This window comes from Semicossyphus pulcher, unplaced genomic scaffold, assembly GCF_022749685.1.
Source record: "Semicossyphus pulcher isolate SPU_LCO1_2020_fin unplaced genomic scaffold, fSemPul1.0.p SCAF_15, whole genome shotgun sequence".
Lineage (NCBI taxonomy): Eukaryota > Metazoa > Chordata > Actinopteri > Labriformes > Labridae > Semicossyphus > Semicossyphus pulcher.
In genome coordinates, this window is record NW_027211659.1 from 1,099,690 (window position 1) to 1,120,536 (window position 20,847).

General features: G+C 42.9%; 1 protein-coding gene across 7 annotated transcripts in view; it reads left to right on the top strand.

The window, feature by feature from the left end:
- Positions 1–20,847, top strand: part of ankrd44 (ankyrin repeat domain 44) — a 32,599-nt gene that overhangs the window by 1,758 nt on the left and 9,994 nt on the right. For 6 of the 7 annotated variants that reach the window (XR_011308205.1, XM_069662681.1, XM_069662683.1 and 3 more), the window contains exons 2-14: positions 7,109–7,192; positions 8,774–8,852; positions 9,929–9,999; positions 11,509–11,709; positions 12,118–12,205; positions 12,953–13,095; positions 13,295–13,507; positions 14,328–14,406; positions 14,483–14,597; positions 14,692–14,774; positions 18,491–18,599; positions 19,219–19,287; positions 20,606–20,746. Coding sequence is in view for 6 of the 7 variants with exons in the window: in XM_069662681.1 (XP_069518782.1) it covers positions 7,109–7,192; positions 8,774–8,852; positions 9,929–9,999; positions 11,509–11,709; positions 12,118–12,205; positions 12,953–13,095; positions 13,295–13,507; positions 14,328–14,406; positions 14,483–14,597; positions 14,692–14,774; positions 18,491–18,599; positions 19,219–19,287; positions 20,606–20,746 (1,475 nt within the window). In the remaining variant the exon portion in view is untranslated. The remainder of the gene's footprint in view (positions 1–7,108; positions 7,193–8,773; positions 8,853–9,928; positions 10,000–11,508; positions 11,710–12,117; positions 12,206–12,952; positions 13,096–13,294; positions 13,508–14,327; positions 14,407–14,482; positions 14,598–14,691; positions 14,775–18,490; positions 18,600–19,218; positions 19,288–20,605; positions 20,747–20,847) is intronic. The other variant, XM_069662682.1, reaches the window with a different exon arrangement.

A 20,847-nucleotide genomic window follows, 5' to 3' on the forward strand; every position in this document is an offset into this window, starting at 1 on the left:
ATAAAACTGCTCAGCACTTCCTCTTAAGTCTATAAAAGATCCCAAAACATTGAAACAATTTCCATAATAGTTTCCACGTTGCCCAAAAGTGATGCAACAGTTTGTCTGATCAACAGCCCAAAACTCACAGATATTTAGTTCACAATAATTTATACTAAGAAAAGCAGCAAATCCTGGGACAGCTCTCATCAGCTTCATGACTTTTAAATGAGGTGATGTTTAACCTCCAGCTTTCTGATCACCCTACAGGTCCCTAACCTCCGCTTGGGAGCCGTCTTGCTCTCTGATCTCACTTCTGTAAACTCAAACACGTTCAAAGTTTAAACCGTTTTTACTCGACTGAATCCTGCAGGCAACAAAAAAAAGACTGCAGATATCAGAGGAGGCTCGGCACGCTGATCGTAGAGGTAGAAATCCCCATCCGACCGAGCTTTGTGGTTGCAGTCATATCAGATCTGTTGTTAACTTCAAGGAAGGGAAGATGTTTTTTCTATGTAACTCAGAAGAACTGAGGGACTTCCTGTAATTTTCAGACAACATGCTGATGAGGCCTGATAACTGGATGCCTCAGTGCAGCAGACGGCTCAGCGGCATATAGATCGTTTTCTTCTTCTGTTGTCTTTTATCATCAAGAGAGGATCTCATGCAAATATTGTGGAATCTATTTTAACCTGTAGCGGTGAATTATGATCAGCATGTTTGAGTGCTTTTTAGTGGGTGTGATTACCTGTAAGTCCTGAAACAAAGAGGTGTTTCAGGTACAGAGATGGTGATAGGCTGTCTGAGGTGCAGGGGCTGAAAGGGGCTGAAAAAGGCACCAGCTGCTCGAGATGGGGAATCAGATCACAGGAAGCATTTCAGGTGAAGAAGCTCCGAACTGTGGGAAACTCCGCTTCAAGGACCCATCAGTGCATTTTGCACCATGAGGCGTCGTAGAGAGCACTGCATCACATTGTGTCCAATTTTAGGAGTCGAGTTTTCTCTACTGGACGGGTACCCGAGAGGTTGTTGCTTTTTTTTTAATTTAACAAAACATTTTATTTCACTTCGGAGGTATTCAGTGGTGACTCTAAATTGCCCTTAGGTGCGAATGTTGTCCGTCTCTGTGTGTCAGCCCTGTGATTGACAGGCGATCAGTCTAAGTGTAACCCCGCCCCTCTCGCCCAATGACAGCTGAGATAGGCTCCAGCCCTCCCGCGACCCTGAACAGGATAAGCGGTCAGGGGTTCTCAAACTTTTTGGGACCAGGAACCTTTTACAGGGGAGACCATTTTCCAGGGACCACCTTGGACTCCCCTAAATATTTGCGGATAAAAATGTATATATTTTTTTCCGTAGCTTCCATGTCATGTGACCCGGTGTCCTCAAATCAACGTCAGATGTTAACACTCACTTTGGACAAATAAGATGGACCTCATTACATTAGATCAGGGCTTCTCAGACTTATTGGGCCAGTCTCTATTGGTCCAACGCAAATGTGGGTGGGGATTTATAATTAATTATAAATGTATTAAAATAATTTCACGGACCCCCAGGGGTCCTAGGACCACACTTTGAGAACCACTGGTATAGATAATAGTATAGATAATAGATGGATGGGTGTCTTCTCCTCTCAGAGGGCCCTGCATGGCCTCCCTCAGAGGGAGCTGCATGGCCTTCTTTCTGCTTCAAGGTCACCCTAGCGGTAATTGCATTTCCCTCATTGTAATGATACATATCATCACACTGCATCATGTTTTCTCCAGTAGAAGACCTTTGCATCGGGTTTCCCCACTAGAATGGCCTCCTACAGGGCCCTGCACTGTTTCTCCAATAGGAGGGCTGCCTAGAGAGCATTGCATAGCGTTTTCTCCAACTTAAGGAGACCCACTGGTGCACTGCATCATGTTTCCTCCTCTATAAAGACAATGAATTGCATGTTCTCCTCTGAAAGGGGAGTCAAGAGGGCGCTTTATCATGTTTCATCTACCATCGGGGCATCCAAGAGGGCGTCTTTGTCTGAGCATGGGGGCATCAGTTGGTCCACACGTATGTCAAGGTCGACCTGGTGAAAAGGACATGAGGGCAGAAGGGTTTTGTGCAACTCTTTAAAAGAAGCATGTGTTTTATTTCCTTGTAAAAAGTATTTTCTCTGTGTTTGTGATGGTGGTAAAAGAGTCATGCATGTTACCTACGTGTAGATTGTTAGAGTAGAAACATCATCTTTAGAGCAAACATTACACAAAGGAAGCACAGGAAGTTGTTGACTTCCCGCCACACACTGCTGTGTGTATGGACACGAGTGCGTGTCTGTAGTGGACGCGCGCATGTGTGCTAATCAGATTTCCTGTTTTTCCTCCTTCATCCTTGTTTTTAACACCGGTTTCCTCGATTGTTTCCCGTGCCTGTTTTGGACAGGTGATACATTCAAACCTTTTTGCACTAAAAGCACAGTGAGAGGCAGACTGAGGGAATAATAACCCACAGGACAGGAGGGCAGCAGAAGTGTGTCATTGCCCCTGAGGGGGAAGAGATGTGGCAGTTCAAGGCCTGTCACCTCAGGCATCACAGGAAATGAAGACATGGCTGCAGAGCACACGGGCATACTGTGTGTGTGTGTGTGTTGCATGTTAGTGTGTTAGCATTTGTGTGTTTGGAATGAAAACAGAGGTAATCTGATGGAGGAAGTTTGTGTAGGATGAGAGAGAGAAAGGGGAAGAGAGAGGGAGAAACCTCTAGATGTAGTTGGGTTGACTGAGAAAGAAAGTGAGGCTCACAGCTAATATGCACTCTTTGATATTTGTTTATTTATCACACTTCATATCGTTATCTCAATACTGAACCACGTAATCACATATTGCAGTTTTCCGATGGTGCAGGCCGACTTCCTGTCTCGTTTTCGTTTCCTAAGATTATAAGTCTTTATATTGTTTATTTGAGAACCTTTACATATCATACAATCTTAATAACAAAAGGAAATAAAAAATATTATTTATGAGCCTATAGAAACCGGTTTTGTCGGCGTGTCGTTGCTGCTCTGTGTTCGAGGAAACGCTCTCATTCATGCTCTCACTCCCTAAATCTCCGCTCCTTCCTCGTGCCAGCACCAGCCTCCCCAAACCCCCACGGCGCTCACAGACACAGCGCTGTGACGCGGGACCGCTGCCAGCTGAGTTTTTTGTGCGTGTAGACTCCCAAGAATGTGCGTGCGCGTGCACGAGGAGCACTTAGAAAGAAAGGCATAGCTAAAGAGGCCATATGCTGCCAAGCGCTGGCTGCTTTTCTAAAGACTCAGCCCCCCCCTTGTCTCTCGGTCCAGCTGGGGCCTCGTTCACTACTTTCTCTGCTTTAAACGTGTCCGTCCTCCCTCACACTTATCAATCTACTCAAGTAAACACTGAGTCAACCTGAATCACTACTATTAGCTTTGAACTTGGCTTATGAAACGTGCTAACTGGCTAATCACCTGGAGAAAACGATGAGGAAGACAGTCACTGTTTTCTGTCTCCTTTCAGCCATGGAATTTCTTAATTTGCTTTTTTTCTGCTTTTTTAGGCTGTTTAAAACATTTTCTCTCTGCACGAAGAAGGGAACGTTTGACGGAAGAATAAGTGACACATTTATCCGAAGTTTGACCTCGAGTGGAAGTTTTTAAATCCCGAACATGTCAAAGAAGTCTTGGTCATATTGGGTTATATTTCCATAAAGCTGGCTGTTGAACTTCAAATTGTAATATTTCTTTAATGCAGAACGTCGAGTAGGCCTACCTGAAGCTGGTTTGAAATGTCCGATCGGATTCATAGTTTGTTTACTTCCTGGTTTATATGTTGCAAAATAAATCCCTAATAAACACATTATATTTGTTGAATCTGGTGACAAACAGAATTTAAATTAAAAAGGAAAGTTTGCAGCTTTAAAGGGACGTAGTGCTGTATCTGTTCCTGCACCTGTCACTACACCTGTCTGCTATTTGCTAAGAAATACGTCGTTACAGGTAGCACTGAATGTAAGGTTGATTTTATGTCACTGTTTGTGTTAGACATCATACCTGTTAAATAATGAACTGCTTGTTGGAGTATTCTTGAAATTTGAACAGAACCAGGCTCGCTGTGTACCCTAAATTCCAGTCTTTGTGCTAAGCTAAGCTAATCACCTCCTTTCTTCCAGCTCCACATAAACCAAACAGACATGGTATCAAACTTGTCCTCAAAGCCCCTGAGAGAAACCGGCTTGTCCCAAAACTTTTCCTTTAAGCAAAGTGCTCGTACGGCTGTGTTATGTTATAGTAATAAGCAGGTGATATGCTAAGCTATTCACCTGTTCACCTGGCTCCATCTTTAGCTAACAGACACAAGAGTGGTGTCAATCTTGTCCTCTAAAAGTTTCATAGTCTGTTTTTTTCTTTCTCGCTGAGAGGTACAGGAGGATATGATAACTCTCATGTGATGGTTGTCTTACTTTGGAGCTAGAGCCAGGAGGTTATTAGCTTAGCTTGGCTTAGCTTAGCTTAGCTTAAAGAAAGCTAGCCTGACTCTGTCTTCGGTTAACAAAATCTCACCTACCAGTGCGTTCAGATAAATTATTGATGCTTTAACACGTCATGTCTCCTACGAAGAACTAGGAGCATAAACCACAATTCTCAGGACGGAGCTCAGGTACCTGTAAGACCTTCGAGCAGCCGCCTGGTTACCTGAGGATAATGTAAGGATGACGTGGCGTTACACTGGTATCACACTCAGGGCTAGAAAAGAGTTAGATGAGGAAGTGGTGTGTTCATGTGTGCTCCCTTCTCAAAGCAGAAGTGAAACGCTGCTCTGCGGTTCCTCTCTCTGGTTTCTCAGAAGGACGGACCGTGTAACAGGAAGTGAGGCAGGAGGCGGCAGGAAGTGAAGTGAGGCCTGCAACTGTTCATTCGCGTCTGATTCATCACAAACACATCTAACCTGTAGCTACGTTTGTGTCCCTGCAGAGGCCTCGACGTCTGATTTTAGTGTTTCATGTGTGTCAGTGCTGCAGATTATAGTCGTCCAACCTGGTGTGAAAGGACCACAGGCTGAATTTAACATGTTGTTCTCATTAACTACATGCACACTAGTGTTTCTGATGTTAAATGGTGTACGTCACCGAAATTCAACAATATTATTTGTTCATTTAATATCAGAATTCTATATATTTAAGATCTTTAAATCAAATAACTCTGCAGCTACATCAGCAGAGGCGTAGTTTGAACTTTAAGGTTGGGGGTCACAAAGCATAGAGAAGATGCAACGTGTCCAACAGAGACAGAGGGATGAAATATTGGGAGAATTAGGCCTCTCACAGAACCCGACTTCACATAAGCTGTAAGGCCCGTTAGTAAAGCTGACGTAGATCCTCAGCTGTTCGTGTTTCTCCAGAGATGAGCCTTACAGACTCGTTCATAGAGCGACCACGTGGTGAATATAAACCTTAGCTTATATGTTAAAACACAAAGAAGTCATGGAGTGGAGTGGGATCGCCGAGTGTTTATCACCTCGGATACGCTGCCGCCCCACAGCCGCATGCAAGTTAAAGCTACTATGGGGAGTTTTTCACTGGTTATGAAACAGACTGAAATGAATTGTAATGACTCTGTATGAGCTACAAAAGTGAACCAGACCATCAGCGACAAGATTATTTCTATTTAGTTAGTTTTAATGCCTGACCCTGCTGGTGGGGGGTGTAGGTGTCAGACGCAGTGATTAACCCTTCAGGGCAAAGATTGGAGATTGGTAAAAACCACCACTTAAGCATGTACGGGACAAATCAGCAGGGAGATAAGAGGTACGGCTTTGTCCACAGGGGGCGCCAAAATCAACCAAACAGAAAGTTCCTCACAGCAGCTTTAAGTGTGCCTGTCAGGTCATTTACTCCAGCACTGCGCACCTCTCTTCGTCAGTACTTCTTCCCCACATTCCTCAGAGCACCAGGGACTGACCGGGGCGTGGTGGCCGACAGGTGCGGCTTCAGTGCTGTTGCCGTAGCAGCCGTTGCTGTGAAATTCTTACCAAAACCGGCTCGACTCAGTCTGTCAGTCTCTTCCCCAGGCCGAGCTGGTTTTGTGTTTTTAACAGAGAAAGAGTGAATAACCACTCCAAAACCTCTTCAGGCCAGTAGTGACACAGTGAGCTGAAGTGTTGACAGAATGTTGACCACTAACATCTCCAGGTTATTTTAAACCTCCGTACTTTACTGTAACGTTTATCGCTCATGTGGCGTCACTTGTGTGATTGTTTTTGCTTCTGTGTTTGAATGTTTTGATCTTTTCTGTCCTTGTTGTCACGTGAAAACGCTAATTTTACTTCTCGTCAACTTTTTTACTCAGTTTAAACCTACAGACAATTATTTTCACACTGTCGTTGTTGATTAAAGCAGCTTTCAGTTTGTTAGCTGTAATGTAAAGTCTACTGAAGGACGTGCAGAACGACTACAGTGATGTTTGTGTTTGTCCTCCTGAAGAAGCTGACTGCACCCATTTAACTTACCCATGTCGTCTTCTGTTGCTTTAAAACCTTTACTGCTGGAGCTGATGGACTGATAGCTGCTCTGTGTGTGTGTGTGTGTGTGTGTGTGTGTGTGTGTGTGTCTAGTGCCTCTATTTACATCCAATCTGTGATCTGGGAAAGAAAATATGGGCCTGACCTCCATGCAGCGCCCTTCATTACAGCTTTTTCTCTGCTCAGACGTTTTATTTTTATGATCTGTATCTTCTAACGACAGCTTCTCGTGTGGCAGCAAATATTTCTGTCCTGTCTGCGTCTGAGACGTGAGCTCCAGTTTTGAATACGTCCTGTTGTTGGTAATAAAGAACATTTCTGTATACAGTGGATAGTAAGCTACAGGCTGCGAGCTCCTGCTTTTGTAAACACAGCAGCTTAAAGTCAAGCAGCTGCCCCTCCACACACACACACACACACACACACACACACACACACACACACACTCACACAGAGCGATATACCGTGGGAAGGATCATGCTCTTGTTTAATGTCCAGAAATATTCTCCTTTGGTCACGTCTGAGCTCACTGACGGTTTAAATCGATCACAGCGCCCTTCATGTCGTTCCTGGTCATGTGTCGAGTTAATTAATTTCCTTGTCTCCTCCTGCAGCCTCCTCTCATCCAGGCGATCTTCAGCGGAGACCCTGAGGAGATCCGAATGCTCATATACAAGTCTGAAGACATCAATGCTCTGGTGAGGATGGCACACAAACAAACAGAGGGTCAGATCTGTCTTCAGGACCGGGCTGAAGCCTCTTAAGTGTTTAATGTATCAGGACTCTTTATACTCTGACTACAGACTACTAAAGCAGCTCCGCTTCACAGATCCTGCAGGCGATCCTTCTCTTTGCAGGGTTGAGGCTGAAATGCTCCCAGACTTTACAAGTTTTAGGACCTGATGGCGTTTCATCGGCCGCCGCCATTTTGCTGTGTTTTGTTTAGCTGTCGCTTCTCGGCCACTGGTTTGCTCTCAGCAGAGATAGTCAGGCTGTGAGACGGCTCACCCCTCAGCAACTCAGCTCCAGAACACGATGTTACGTCCACACACAGCATGAAACACATGCAGGATGACGTAACCGACTAATTATCAACAAGCGATTCTGTCGACTAATCTTTGCCCTCCTATTTTGGAGTGTGTTAATCTTTGTTGTTGCTTTTCCTTCCCTAGAAACCCTCGTGAGCCGTGACAGAAACAGGAAATACATGTTTTTAAACTGAATGACGCAAATTTTTAATACAAAAGATACAAATTAAGAACGTATGAAGCTCATGAGGTGTGTTCATCAGCGTTATCAGGCTGTCTGATTTGTAGCTACATATTACTTTCATTCACATCTGATAATTACAACATCTTTGTTTTAGAACTAACGAGAAAAGATCTCTTCACAACCTGGCCGTGCTCTCAGCCTGCAGGAAGAATCCGTTTCAGTTGCAGTCGTCTCTCTTCTCTCCGCTCACTTCCTGTTGTAGTCAGCACCCAAGAGAGCGGGCAGGAGGTCAAGAGCCAGTGAAGCCAAAGTTCAGAGTGCGTGTTTATTTACATCACATGTGTCCAGATGCAGAACACATGTGTAGGAGGGCAGCACAGGAAGTGGGCCGGTCTGCAGGGCTGGTGTCCTCTCTGCTGGATCCTGGTGACGGCTTCAGGACGACTCCAAACGTCATCGTGCGTCTCCCATGTGTTTTTGTTGAAGAAGCTCGGTCACATGGACATGTTAGGCTGCTGAGTGTGTGTGTGTGTGTGTGTGTGTGTGTGTGTGTGTGTGAGAGCTGACTCAGTAGAACAATAGATGTGTTGACACTGACGTCTGCTGTCACTGATCCTCAGCTCATCGTATGTGAGCTGATATCACAGCCTCCTCTGTTCAGTGTCAGCGTGGAGCCGTGGATTGTTTAACACATGCAGTGTTTAACTGGTGGAGTGTAGCTGTATTAAAGCACAGTATTTATGTGCAATGTAAGCAAAGTGCACGAGCAAGAATGATCTAATGATAAACATATAAGAGTAGAACAACTCTTCGACACAGTAACTGAATTCTCAGGAAGTGAGATTTCATGCAGGACTTTAGTTTCTAACTTTTGGAGGCTCCCTGTGCAGCCAGAGGTTAGCGATAAGGACCTTTGGGAAAGTGTTGAATTGGAGTTGCTCCAGACTAAGTTATCCAATGGGTCCTGGTCCACAGCACATCCCTGAACAAGTGCAGCTTCTGATCAAGTTTAAAATCACCTCCTCAATATTTCAACAAAGTACTAACTGTCGGCCTTCCTCCCTCAGGACACAGAGAAGCGCACCCCGCTGCACGCAGCAGCCTTCCTGGGCGATGCAGAGATCACGGAGCTCCTCATCCTCTCTGGTAAAATACTTTCACTTGTTCCTCACCTCCGTCTCTTCTTCACCTCCGTTTCACCCCCTTTCCAACGAGCGTAATGACTGAAGTTTTACAACCTATAAAGTTTAAAGCTTCAGGGGCTGCATCATCAACGTTCAATAGTTTGTTCATACCATAGAGCTGCTCTTGATGGGAGAATTCATTTTTTCACATATTCAACATTAAACGTTTCTCTCAGAGTCTTTTGTCGTCCCTCCAGGAAGTTGCGATTTTGCGTTCCCACGAATTTACACAAATCAAATCTCAAGTTAGACCAATCACCCGATTTCACCAAACTCACTTCTTTGATGTACAACTTATTGATCCTTTGAGGTCTGCTGTGTTGTCAGAGGGCATCTTTTACTGTATCAGTAATCTGTTTGGAACGCTGCTGTGAAGCGGACAGCTGATCCGTGTGATCGTCTCTTTAAGGAGACTCTACACAATCAATCCATGATAATAAATGCAACACTCGATTTCTTCTTGATTATTTATCCGTGTTTCTGTGCTGAAAGCTGTTAGCCGTCCACTTAGCTACCTCCTGATGGCTCGTGTTGAGTCTACTGACCAATCAGAGGCTGTGTTCCTAACTTCCCACCAACCAGAGGCTCTGCATTAGTGCTGTGTTTGTACAGTGAGATAATAATCCCCCCGTTTCTATTCAAAGCTTTTATACTGCAGCAGCCCAAATGATGAGTAGAACAGCGTCAATGTAATAAAAGCGTGTCGATTCTCAAGCCTTTAATGTGCTTTAGTTTGTTCAGTTTTTACACATTTTATTTGCTGTCTTGAGACGGAAATCAAGCGGAAGTGATGTCAGAACACAAACAGCTCGCTCAGCCAAGAGATGGCTTCACTTTCTTTTTCAGAAAGGTTCTGTAATCAGGCGTGTTAGGCCGCAACAGTCACAGACAAAGCCAGGGAAATCCTGGACGGACTGCCTTTATGTTAACTGATTAAACTTGTGTGTTACTTTGATGCCTGCAGCTCTGAGCTATTGGTCGATAACTTGATGATGTCGTGTTTATCCTTCCCTCTCTCTGCTCCCTTCTCCTCTGCAGGGGCTCGAGTCAACGCCAAAGATAACATGTGGCTCACCCCTCTCCATCGCGCTGTGGTGTCCCGGAGCGAGGTGAGAGCACACACACACACACACACACACACACACACACACACATCCACCAAAGCTTTCTTCTTCCTAAAAACAACAACAGCTCCAGCAGCTCGTGGAGCGGTCCCCACTGTTCTCAGGTGTCAAAGAGCTGAGCTGCACCTCGTGAACACACACACACACACTCACACACACACACACCTGTTCAGCTTTACGTTTGTGCTCTCTGTGAATCTGGGTCATCATCATACACATCATCACTCCCAGTGACAGAACAGGTAACGCTGCATCGCTGGAGTACCTGCAGGAGGAGTTTTGTGGTGTGTTCAGGTTAGTTTGCATTGTAGGAACATTCGAGGTGTGTGTCTGTGGATGGTGACAGGTTCATCCCTCTAATTTACATAACAGGCAGCAGCACACATGCATACGTGCTGTGAACAATCTATTGTAGGAGATCTCCTGAGAGACTAACCGAGTGAGCACGGCGCTAAAAGTAAATATGAATACATGTCACATAAACTGGACTTAAACAAGAAGCTTTGTGACACTAAAATAGCTCATAAAATATTTTATGATTCATCAAATATGAGTTTTTGGCAACTCATTTTACAGTTATTTAACTATAAACGTTACTATTACATATGAAAGAATGTTTGTAAACAGAAAACATGAAAAGAAACAAATGAGTGTTTTTTTACACAGCAGTGGAAGATTAATTCAGACCAACACTTCAGTGTAGAAATGATCTGTGACAAGTAGAAAAACTGCTTTTATAGTTTTACTGTATATCAGTACAAAAGTATAAGAGTTAAAATGTAATAGATATTCATAAACAGTTTTTTAACGGCAGGTTTCTTCATGTGCTGTGTTTCCTCAGACACACTAAAAATGCTCGTACGGTTTATAAAACAAGACTTTTGTAATCATTCGACATGAATGACTAAACACAGGTTATTAGCTACATGACTTTTTTCTTATAATTCAGTCCCAATGTCGCGGTACTTTTTCTCCTTGAAGCCATATATGAAGTTTTTCTGTAGTCTAGTTATGAAGCTGTTTTTTTGTGCATTTAATATGGTTATATTATTTATTTTATTAAAATTGTTGGTGTGAATTACAAACAATATATGTAGGCAAAGAAATATTTTAAAAACTCCAGCGTTATTAATAAGAAGTGGGTTGGACAGGAGTTTGATATGACTCAAAGAGAACTTCGTCTCACCCATATCCTCTGTTTCAATCAGCTACTGCAGAAGTTTCCCTACGGGCGGCCATGCTTGCACAAACTGTCTTGAGTGCCAGCATAAATAGACAGCGTCATTTGTCAGTAGTAAATGAGGTAAATCTTTCTGAGTGTTTAAAGAAGGAACCTCCCGTACAGCCCTCACCAATGATCTCAAAACAATCATGCTCCAGGAGGTCGGAGGTGTAAACATGAATGAATACAAACAAATGAAATTGCTCCTACATGTGGTAAATTTATAAGTTACTTATGAATTAAAGAACCCTCTCTTTGATTGTCTTCCTCAGGAGGCGGTGCGAGTTTTGATCCGTCACTCTGCTGACGTGAACGCTCGGGACAAGAACTGGCAGACGCCGCTTCACGTCGCTGCAGCCAATAACGCGCTGCGATGCGCCGAGGTCATCATCCCGCTGCTGAGCAGCGTCAACGTGTCGGACCGCGGGGGACGCACCGCTCTACATCACGCCGCCCTCAACGGCCACACTGAGGTACTGCAGGGACTCAGTGTTTCTCCTGCTTCAATATATTCACTTCTAAACAGGCTGTGATGTAACCGTCCTTTGTGCTATTGTGGCTGAACAGGTGGGCGAGTGCAGCTGTATCACTGTTGTTATTAAGTGGGCTGCTCTGTTTGAAACTCTCCTCATCGCCAATAGAATCATTCACAAATATTCTGAATCTAAATATAACAATGAGAGGCGGCCGAACGGACGCATTCTTCTATTTCTGCACAGCACCGTCTCTCCTGAGTGTTTATGCAACAGCTGAGCCGAGATGAGACGTGTTTACAACGCTTACATAAAGCCCCTCGCCCCTACAAACACATGCTGCACGCGTATAAACACATAAACACAAATATATTCCTCTTACATTACCCTCTGATTTCTCTCCGTCAGATGGTGAACCTCCTCCTCACTAAAGGAGCAAACATCAACGCCTTCGATAAGAAGGACGGCCGGGCGCTGCACTGGGCTGCGTTCATGGGTGAGACACAAAGAAAGAGTTTGTTTAGGACACGTCACGCCTTTATTTAAGTGCGTGGAAAATGAATCATATCAGTCGCCGAGGGATGTTCTCATTAGAGCTCGAGCTGTGTGGGTTTTTGTTGTATTTTTACGCCAAGTAGCGATAACTGTTGTGTGATTTTAAAGGCAGAATGACTTGTATTCAGCGCACAGGACAGAGCTTATAGATTTAAACAACAAGCTTTTTGTATCTAAACAGGCTCATAAAACTCGGTATGGTTATTAAGACGTTTAAACTGCAGTGTGTCTCATGGCGAGACATTTTACAGTTCATAAACTTTAAACTTTAAAAGCAGATATAAAATCGCTGGAACGTTTAATGATTCGAGTTACAGAAATGATAAGGGTGTTTTATGAATGATTATGCATCCTGGAGGAAGAAGTATTTAGACTGTTACTTAAGCAGAATATTAAGGTGTAAAAATATTAAATATAGAAAATCAAAGACCTACAAAAGTCAAGGTGTATGATACACTTCAGGTACTGAATCTAAAAGCACACATTGTGCAAAATATCTTACTGTCAGATGTAGTGGAGAGGATGTGTGAGGAAATGGAAGATTCATTTTTTTTCAAATAAAACCAAAACATTGTCGCTTTCTCACTTTGGTGTTCCTCCTGTTCCACACACTTCTTCCTCTAACAGCTGATTCCTCTTTTTCTTTAATTTGCCCATTGATTTTTGTGCTCTATTGCGCCCCCTGTAGGCAATCTGGATGTGGTGTGTCTGCTGGTGAGTCAGGGGGCGGAGATCAGCTGTAAGGACAAACGGGGGTACACTCCCCTCCACACGGCGGCCTCCAGCGGACAGATTGCTGTCGTCAAGCACCTGCTCAACCTGGCTGTGGAGGTCAGGCCACACAAAGATTCACAGCCTGCTTCACACTCGAGGATAATAACTCCCACATTTAACAAATTCCTCCTGTACACTAACACAAAAGCCCCTTCACACATTCAACCATCGTCTCGGTCTTGCAAAAGCACAAAAACACTGACACACACACCTTTCTTTGGCCGTAACAACAGGTCTTTGTATTTTTCCCCAACAGATCGATGAGTCCAACGGGTTTGGGAACACGGCGCTCCACTTGGCGTGTTTTAACGGTCAGGACGCCGTCGTCAGCGAGCTGATCGATTATGGCGCAAACGTCAGCCAGCCCAACAACAAGGGTTTCACCCCGCTGCACTTTGCTGCCGCCTCCACACATGGAGCGCTGTGTCTGGAGTTTCTGGTTAACAACGGGGCAGATGTCAACGTACAGGTACAACAACACAGCTCCTCCTTCTGATTACAGATTTTATAAAATACATTTTAATGGTGTGTAAAATGTTGAATAAGAGGAAGAGAAGGGACGTCCTCAACACGGCAAGCAAAGACCTCCATCTAACACAAAACCCAGATCTCCTAGCAGTCTGCTAGCAACCACGGTGTCCCATAAAATCACTTTAAAGGTTTATAACATGATGATAACATTAGCATGCTAACACGTTTGATAGTAACATGTAAACATAATAACTGTAAGCATGTAAATATGATAATGTTAGCTTGTTATGTTGATGAACATCAATGTGTTACCATTTTTACAGTGAGCATGTCAAAATGAACATTAGCGTGTTAGCATGCAAAGGCTAAGAATGTCGACACAATGCTACCATGTGAAATTACTTAATAGTGTGTTATCATGCTAATGTTAAGCAAGCTCACATGATAATATTAGCTTGTTAATTTTCTCAACATTATTGTGGTACCATGCTAAGGTTAGCATTTTAAACAGAAATCTTAGCTTTTAAGTGTTAGCTTGTTAAATGTTAGCTTCTAAAATATTAGCGCATTACCATGCTAAGGGTCAAAATATGGATACCATACATTTAGCTCTTTACTTTACTAAATTTTAGCATGCTTCCATTAAGGTAAAGTATGGAATAATTAATTAATTAAATTGTTAGCATTAGCATGTTACCAGGCTCATGGTAAGCACATCGTCATGCCAGTGTAACCTATTTGAATTGCCAAATATCAGCATGTTGTGCTGTGTTTAGCATTAAACCTGAAATGTTTTATAACTCTTCAACCCTCTTCAGAGTCGTGACGGGAAGAGTCCGCTCCACATGACTGCTGTTCACGGACGATTCACTCGCTCACAGACCCTCATCCAGAATGGTGAGACCTCTTTACTGTTGTTGTTTGTTTTGGCATCGCTTAAAAATACACAAACTAACTTCACATTTTATTTCAGGTGGGGAGATCGACAGTGTGGACAAGGACGGAAACACTCCTCTTCACATTGCTGCCCGCTATGGTCATGAACTCCTCATCAACACGCTCATCACCAGTGGAGCAGACTGCACAAGGTTCGTTTGTCCGCCTGAAATTAAATTACATTGTCAAAGTTGTCGAGTGAAACAAAAAAAAACAATAGTTTCCTTTCTGCACCTTTCTCTGAAGACGAGGAGTCCACGGCATGTTCCCGCTCCACCTGGCTGCCTTGAACGCTCACTCTGACTGCTGCCGGAAGCTGCTGTCTTCAGGTAGCACACAATGCTAACCGATAACTACAACTACTTCTTAGTAATGTATAATCATTTGCCAGTTTGTTGGGTACAGATAGCTACAACTAATATAGTCTAATACAACTGTCCAGTTATCTATTCGAAAACAAGCTGCAATTGTTAGCATGTCCAGCTAACTAGCTTACGGCCTGCAGCAGTACTTCAAGAGCTAAAACTTAGCATATTCTTAACAAACAACTTTTTGTTTTGGTGTCAACAGATGCTACCAGAATTTAGGCTAACGTTAGTGGAACTTTTCTGCTTGTTATTGGATCTAAGGAAGTTTACATGACAGCATATATGACATAATATTGCTACTTTTGCCAAACATTTGTTACTCCTTTATAAAAAAAAAAGACTTAAAACTTATAAATGAAAGCTAATAGACCAAGTGAGTCTATGTTAGCATGAAATAAGTCTGATCCTACATTTTTCCTTGACACTGCAATACAAGAACAATGTTTCTTTTTCCATGTCCTTTTCATGGATAACAGCTTCTGGATGCTAACCTTTTGCCTCCCGTTAGCATTAGCCTCAGCCTTTTAGCAAGGTTGATGAATATAGCCCTAAAGTGCTCATTTTACGGAAACACAACTTACAAAATTATTAATTTCATAAACACAAATAATGTTTTTAACCAACTCAGGGAGCTGGTTACGTTAGCTTAATTGGCTAGCTAGCTTGCAACAGTCGTACTTGACTAGCTATAAACTTTTATGAGCAAACTGTTAGCATTAGCGTCACTTTTTAGCTTGATATAAATGTATGTAGCCCTCTTTAAACACCATGAACAAGAAAGGCAAAACTTGAACATAAACAAAAGAACAGCTGGGAACATAGAGAGTTAGCCAGAGCTGGTTACGTTAGTTTGATTAGCTAGCTTGCAACAGTCGTACTTGACTAACTAGCTGCACACTCTTATTATACAAGAATAGTGCAACTTTATGTCTTTTACACTTGCTTTTGTGAGCAACCTGTTAGCATTAGCGCCACTCTTTTAGCTCAGTATATCTGTATGTAGCCCCCTCTTAAAACACCATGAACAAGAAAAGCAAAAGTTAGCCTGATTAGCTAGCTAGTGACGGTTGTACTTTCTATAAGCAAAATGAGAACTACTCCAAAACATGAACTCATTAAAAAACAGTGTTTTAAAAATTAAATTCTAACTTTATTGATCTGTATTTATTGATCTTATTAGCACCATGTGGATTTGTGCTGATTCAGATTCTGTTTCGCACTAACATGACGAGGTTTAGGCCTGGTTGTTTTTCTTGCTCCCATCGGTGAATTCCTCAACAAGCTCACATATTCAGCTCCGTCCAAATTCAAGTCACAATGTCCCAGCAGCAGACAAGGCCTTGCTGAGTCTAATTACTCTCTGATGGGAACACTTTCCCTCTGGATACGAGTGTTTTCTGTCTGTTTCTCCTCTAAGAGAATCAACATTGGTAGTTAATATCTTGTTTACATCTAAAAAAGTTTCCCTGTTGCTTTTGGCAGTAAAATAATTTGTATTTCCACTCATCCCCTGTATTTTTAGTCGGTTTCTGAGCGAGGACTTACCACTACAGAAGAGACTGGTTTATTAAACAAACGTGAAGTAGGGAAAAGGGAAAAGACAACAAGCCTCACTGGCTCCAGATCTCTTTGGATGGTTAACAAGGTCCTGGCGCTTGTGTCTGCAGGCGTGGAGCAGGATGAATCTGTGCTCCTCATGTGGCTCTGCTGAGCTGCTGCAATGAAACAACAAAGAAGTCATTTACATGTGCTTCAGTCCCTGTGCAGCTGCAGCATCGCGTACGGTTAGACCGTTGTTTGCAGCCTCAGCTTTTTGTAATGTGTTGCACTAAATCAGGAGCTGGAAGTCCCCTTAACACTGCAGCTGAATGACCGTGAATATTCTGCAAATTGTGACGATAAAGGAGTAAAAAGCAAAGGCACAAGACGACAACACGGGCTGTGATGTTACAAAACATTTATGGGGTAGACGCAGAAACAAAAGGTCAGGTGCATCTGCCGCCAACAAAGAGCAGGTTTAAGAGCGCGTTCACGGCTGTACTCAATATCAAAGTCTCAACAGTAAAGTGTCATCCTGAAACCTTCCCCGTTTGGTTACTTCTTCATCTAACTCGCTGCAATAAATACACGATTACATGTCAGCTATTAAATTAATCACAAAGGATTTAATTAGAATAATAAAAAAGGGGCAACATTCTCAGATTCCAGCTTCTTAATGTGAATATTTTATAGTTTTTTCCTCCTTTATGACTGAATATCTTTGAGATGTGGACAAAGAAAGACCTTTAAGGCGACATCTTGAACTTTGGGAAACATTCATCAACATTTTATCATATTTTCTGATGTTTTATAGACTAAACAACTTCTTTTTTCTTAATTTAAAAAACACAAGAAAAAAATAAGATGTAGAAAATGAGAAAACTACAAAACCCCGCCCCAAACCAACAACTAATACTGCAGAATAAAGAAGTCAAATTTATTGAGAGGAGAGGGAAAATACACATATATAAATATATGTAAATAAGTATGTCCCAACATACGCAGTTACATCTATAGCCCCTTATACACAGCCAGTTCAAGGCGGGATTATTACAGCTCTCGTAACAGATGCAAAACGGCGCCGTGTGTGTATGTGTAACACACGCACTGTTTGTTTACACCTCGTGCACCACTCTGTAAAAAACACACTGGGGCAGTTTACACTGGCGTTGCTTGGTGCAATGTAACATGGTAAGGGCGGCATAATGGTGAAGCTTCATTACAGCACTGTGGTGGAATTGCACTGTAAAAAGGGTTCATGCATTAACAACACATGACAAGGAACATGACAAACGTAGATGGAAAGCACAAAAAGATAAAGCAAACATGATTTCCAGGGAGAAGAGAGTCAAAGTTTCCTTAAGAAAAAGTGCAAAGGTTTCCGCAGCCTCCGGATTTTGTCTTGATTACTAGTTGAGGTCATTCGACAGTTTTTCCAGAGGGAGAATAGTGGACATGTGTGATATCCACATGCTGACCAAAGAGACAGGTCAACTGAAGTAAGACAAACTTTTCCCCAGAAATAAAACATTAAATTATCAGAGACTTGGCGTCTGTTTTTAAAGTTATGGGAATTGTTTAGCTGGTAAAATAAAGCAGACATTGTAAACTCTTTACTGGTAACCTCCTGGATCCAATCACGAACCTCTGAAACGTGTTGATGCGAATGACGGTCAAAATCAACTGTTAAATGTGCGTCTGTGTGTTTTACATTAAAAACAGAGGGTTGGGCTGTTACACGTGTAAAATAAGAAGTACATTTCAGAGAGATCAGATTGTCAATCTTCTTTCTACTTGCATAAATAAATGACAAATCAACAGATAATCGGTAGTTGTGCTCTTATTTTGAAAGGTCCATGCAGCTCTTTCTCTTCCTTTGTTGGTCTCATATATAAGTCGTATGTTTGTGCCCTTGGAGCTCTTTCTGTGTTTAACAAGTAGCTTACATGTGTTTCTGTTTTCCTGTGCACGCATGGCCGACATCATGCACTCTCACCTAACCCTCCCCCCTTCACCTGTCGCACTTACACCTGTCTTTCTCAATCCTCCTTGTCCTGTCTGTCTTTCTCTTTCTCTGTGGCTGCTGCCGCTGTGTCTTGTCTGGCCTCCCTTCCGTCTCCCTGCGCTGCCCTCTTCAGGTCGGAGGTTTAGCATAATGTGTAACGACTCGGTCCTGTCTGCAGGCTTCCAGATCGACACGCCGGACACTCTGGGGAGGACGTGCCTGCACGCCGCCGCTGCCGGAGGGTGAGCCTCGATGGTTTTTAAATCACATGCATCTCTTCAAGCGGAAGGGACAAAGAAACAGGATGATTCTGGTTTATTAAAGAGTCTCTCGGCTTTTCAACAACGTTTCTTTACCTGCAACAAAATTAGACCAGGCAACAAACACAAAGTTTATCTAAGCCACTTAATGTGGCGGTGGAGCGGGAATTGAGGTCACCTGAAAAATTGGTTATGATCACTCATTTCACAAGAAAACTGAGCGTGCAGAAGTAGGGCAAGTAGGAAGGAGGATTTGGGTAATTTTCCCCTTTCACCTTTATCTTGGCTGACCCGAGCTATTGTTTAAAACCTGCTGGATAATCTAGCTGCTCATGTTTGTCGCCTAATTAATGGTGTCCAAAAATTCCCACATCTCTGCAAAGAGAAGTTTTTAACTATAAAATGAAACAATGAAATAAGGAAAACGAGACCATATTGTTCCCAAAGCAGAATGATCCTTTAATCATCTCATTCATCAAAGAGCAACATTTAGTTTTTTCTTTGGGGATTAAAGCTGAAATGTTTCTCTTTAAACTCTTTACTTTCACACGGTCTTATTGGAACCACTTTCTGTAGTCATTTCTCCGTCTGCTCTTTGCAGAAACGTGGAGTGTGTCAAGTTGCTCCTGAGCAGCGGAGGAGACCACAACAGGAGGGATAACTGCGGCAGGTAAGAGCGCGCATCACTGTCGGGTCACACTTGACTTCATCTTGTTGTAAGCAGGTTAAAATAATGAGATCGGATCTGAAAGGAAGGAAACTGTAAATAAGATGAGCAGGAATCAGATTTAGAACGAGCGCATATCGAAAAAATCATTAAAGTTCAGATCAGATCAAACCGTAAATATCTCACCTTTGTTCTGATTTCATGTGATATAGTAAATATTATTTAAATGATTAAATTCTGTTTTATTTTCAACACAATTTCATAACTTTTTAAATAATCAAAATGAGTTTTAATTTAGTATTTAATCTCATTTCAGTGATCGCTCTTTGGTCCCATATTTAGTATAAATGAACAAAACATAAACATTCAAGCAAGGGTTCATAACAAACTCTGATAGAAACTTTGGCTGATTAATGTGTCATATTAATAATATCTTCTTATTAATCTGTCCGTTTTATTATTCCGTAATATGAATAAACACGTACAAATGTCCGTGTCGCTTCTACAACTTAAACATGAACCCATAACTCAGTAAGTGTGATTAATACTGAAGTTATAACTCTTTTAATTTGGAAGATAAACTGGAGGATTTTCATAATAAAAGTACTTTTTGTTGCATCCTTAACTGTAAAACATCCACAGCTTACGACCAGCTGTGATTCAGAGGCAGTCTGCAGTCTGCTGGGTTGGGCGCCTTCATAGTCCTTATGTGTGTGAACAGGCGTAAGAAGATCAGGCAGGGTGTGTGTGTGTGTGTGTGTGTGTGTGTGTGTGTGTGTGGGGGGGGGCCATGTTCTCCTTAATTATTTGAGTCAGCTATTTAATGCGTCACTTATATCAAAGGTCGGTCTGACTCGACACGCTGGAATGCACAGAACACGCCTGTTGGTACAAAGCGGACGAATCGATCTTAATAACAGGTCGGGAGTTGGTTTCTAAGTCATCACAGTTTCTGAGCCTTGAAGAACAAGAGAACTAACATTCACTGGAGGACACAGTGTCCACACATCGTTCAGTCCTTTAGTTCCTGTTAACGCTGCAGCATTCAGCACAGTGGTGTTTAACCTGACAGTGTGCGTCCTCCTCTGAGGCGACACGTGGATCGGCTCCTTTTTGTTGCTACCTGTCAAAACGCTACATCTCATATTCATCCACGCCTAACACCTCTGACCAGGACAGTCTAATGTTTTGAGTGTCAGAAAGGTCGCGCTCCAGGACCCCTGTGACCCTGGACTTAATAAGCGGTATATATCCCGACAATATGGCTGCTGAAATTTACCAAGTGAGCGAGCTAATTCCTGACTTCCTGCTGTCTCCACAGGACCCCGCTCCACTACGCAGCAGCCAGCCGTCACTATCAGTGTCTGGAGACTCTGGTTGCTTGTGGCACCGCAATCAACGCCACTGACCAGTGGGGGCGCTCTGCTCTGCACTACGCCGCCGCCTCTGACCTGGACAGGAGGTGAGTTTACGGAGTCCTTTGTATTGTTTGTTAATGAAAGAGAGAGTCTCTTTAAATCCTCTGACTGAGCGTCACTCGACGAGAGGACGTGGGAATGTGTT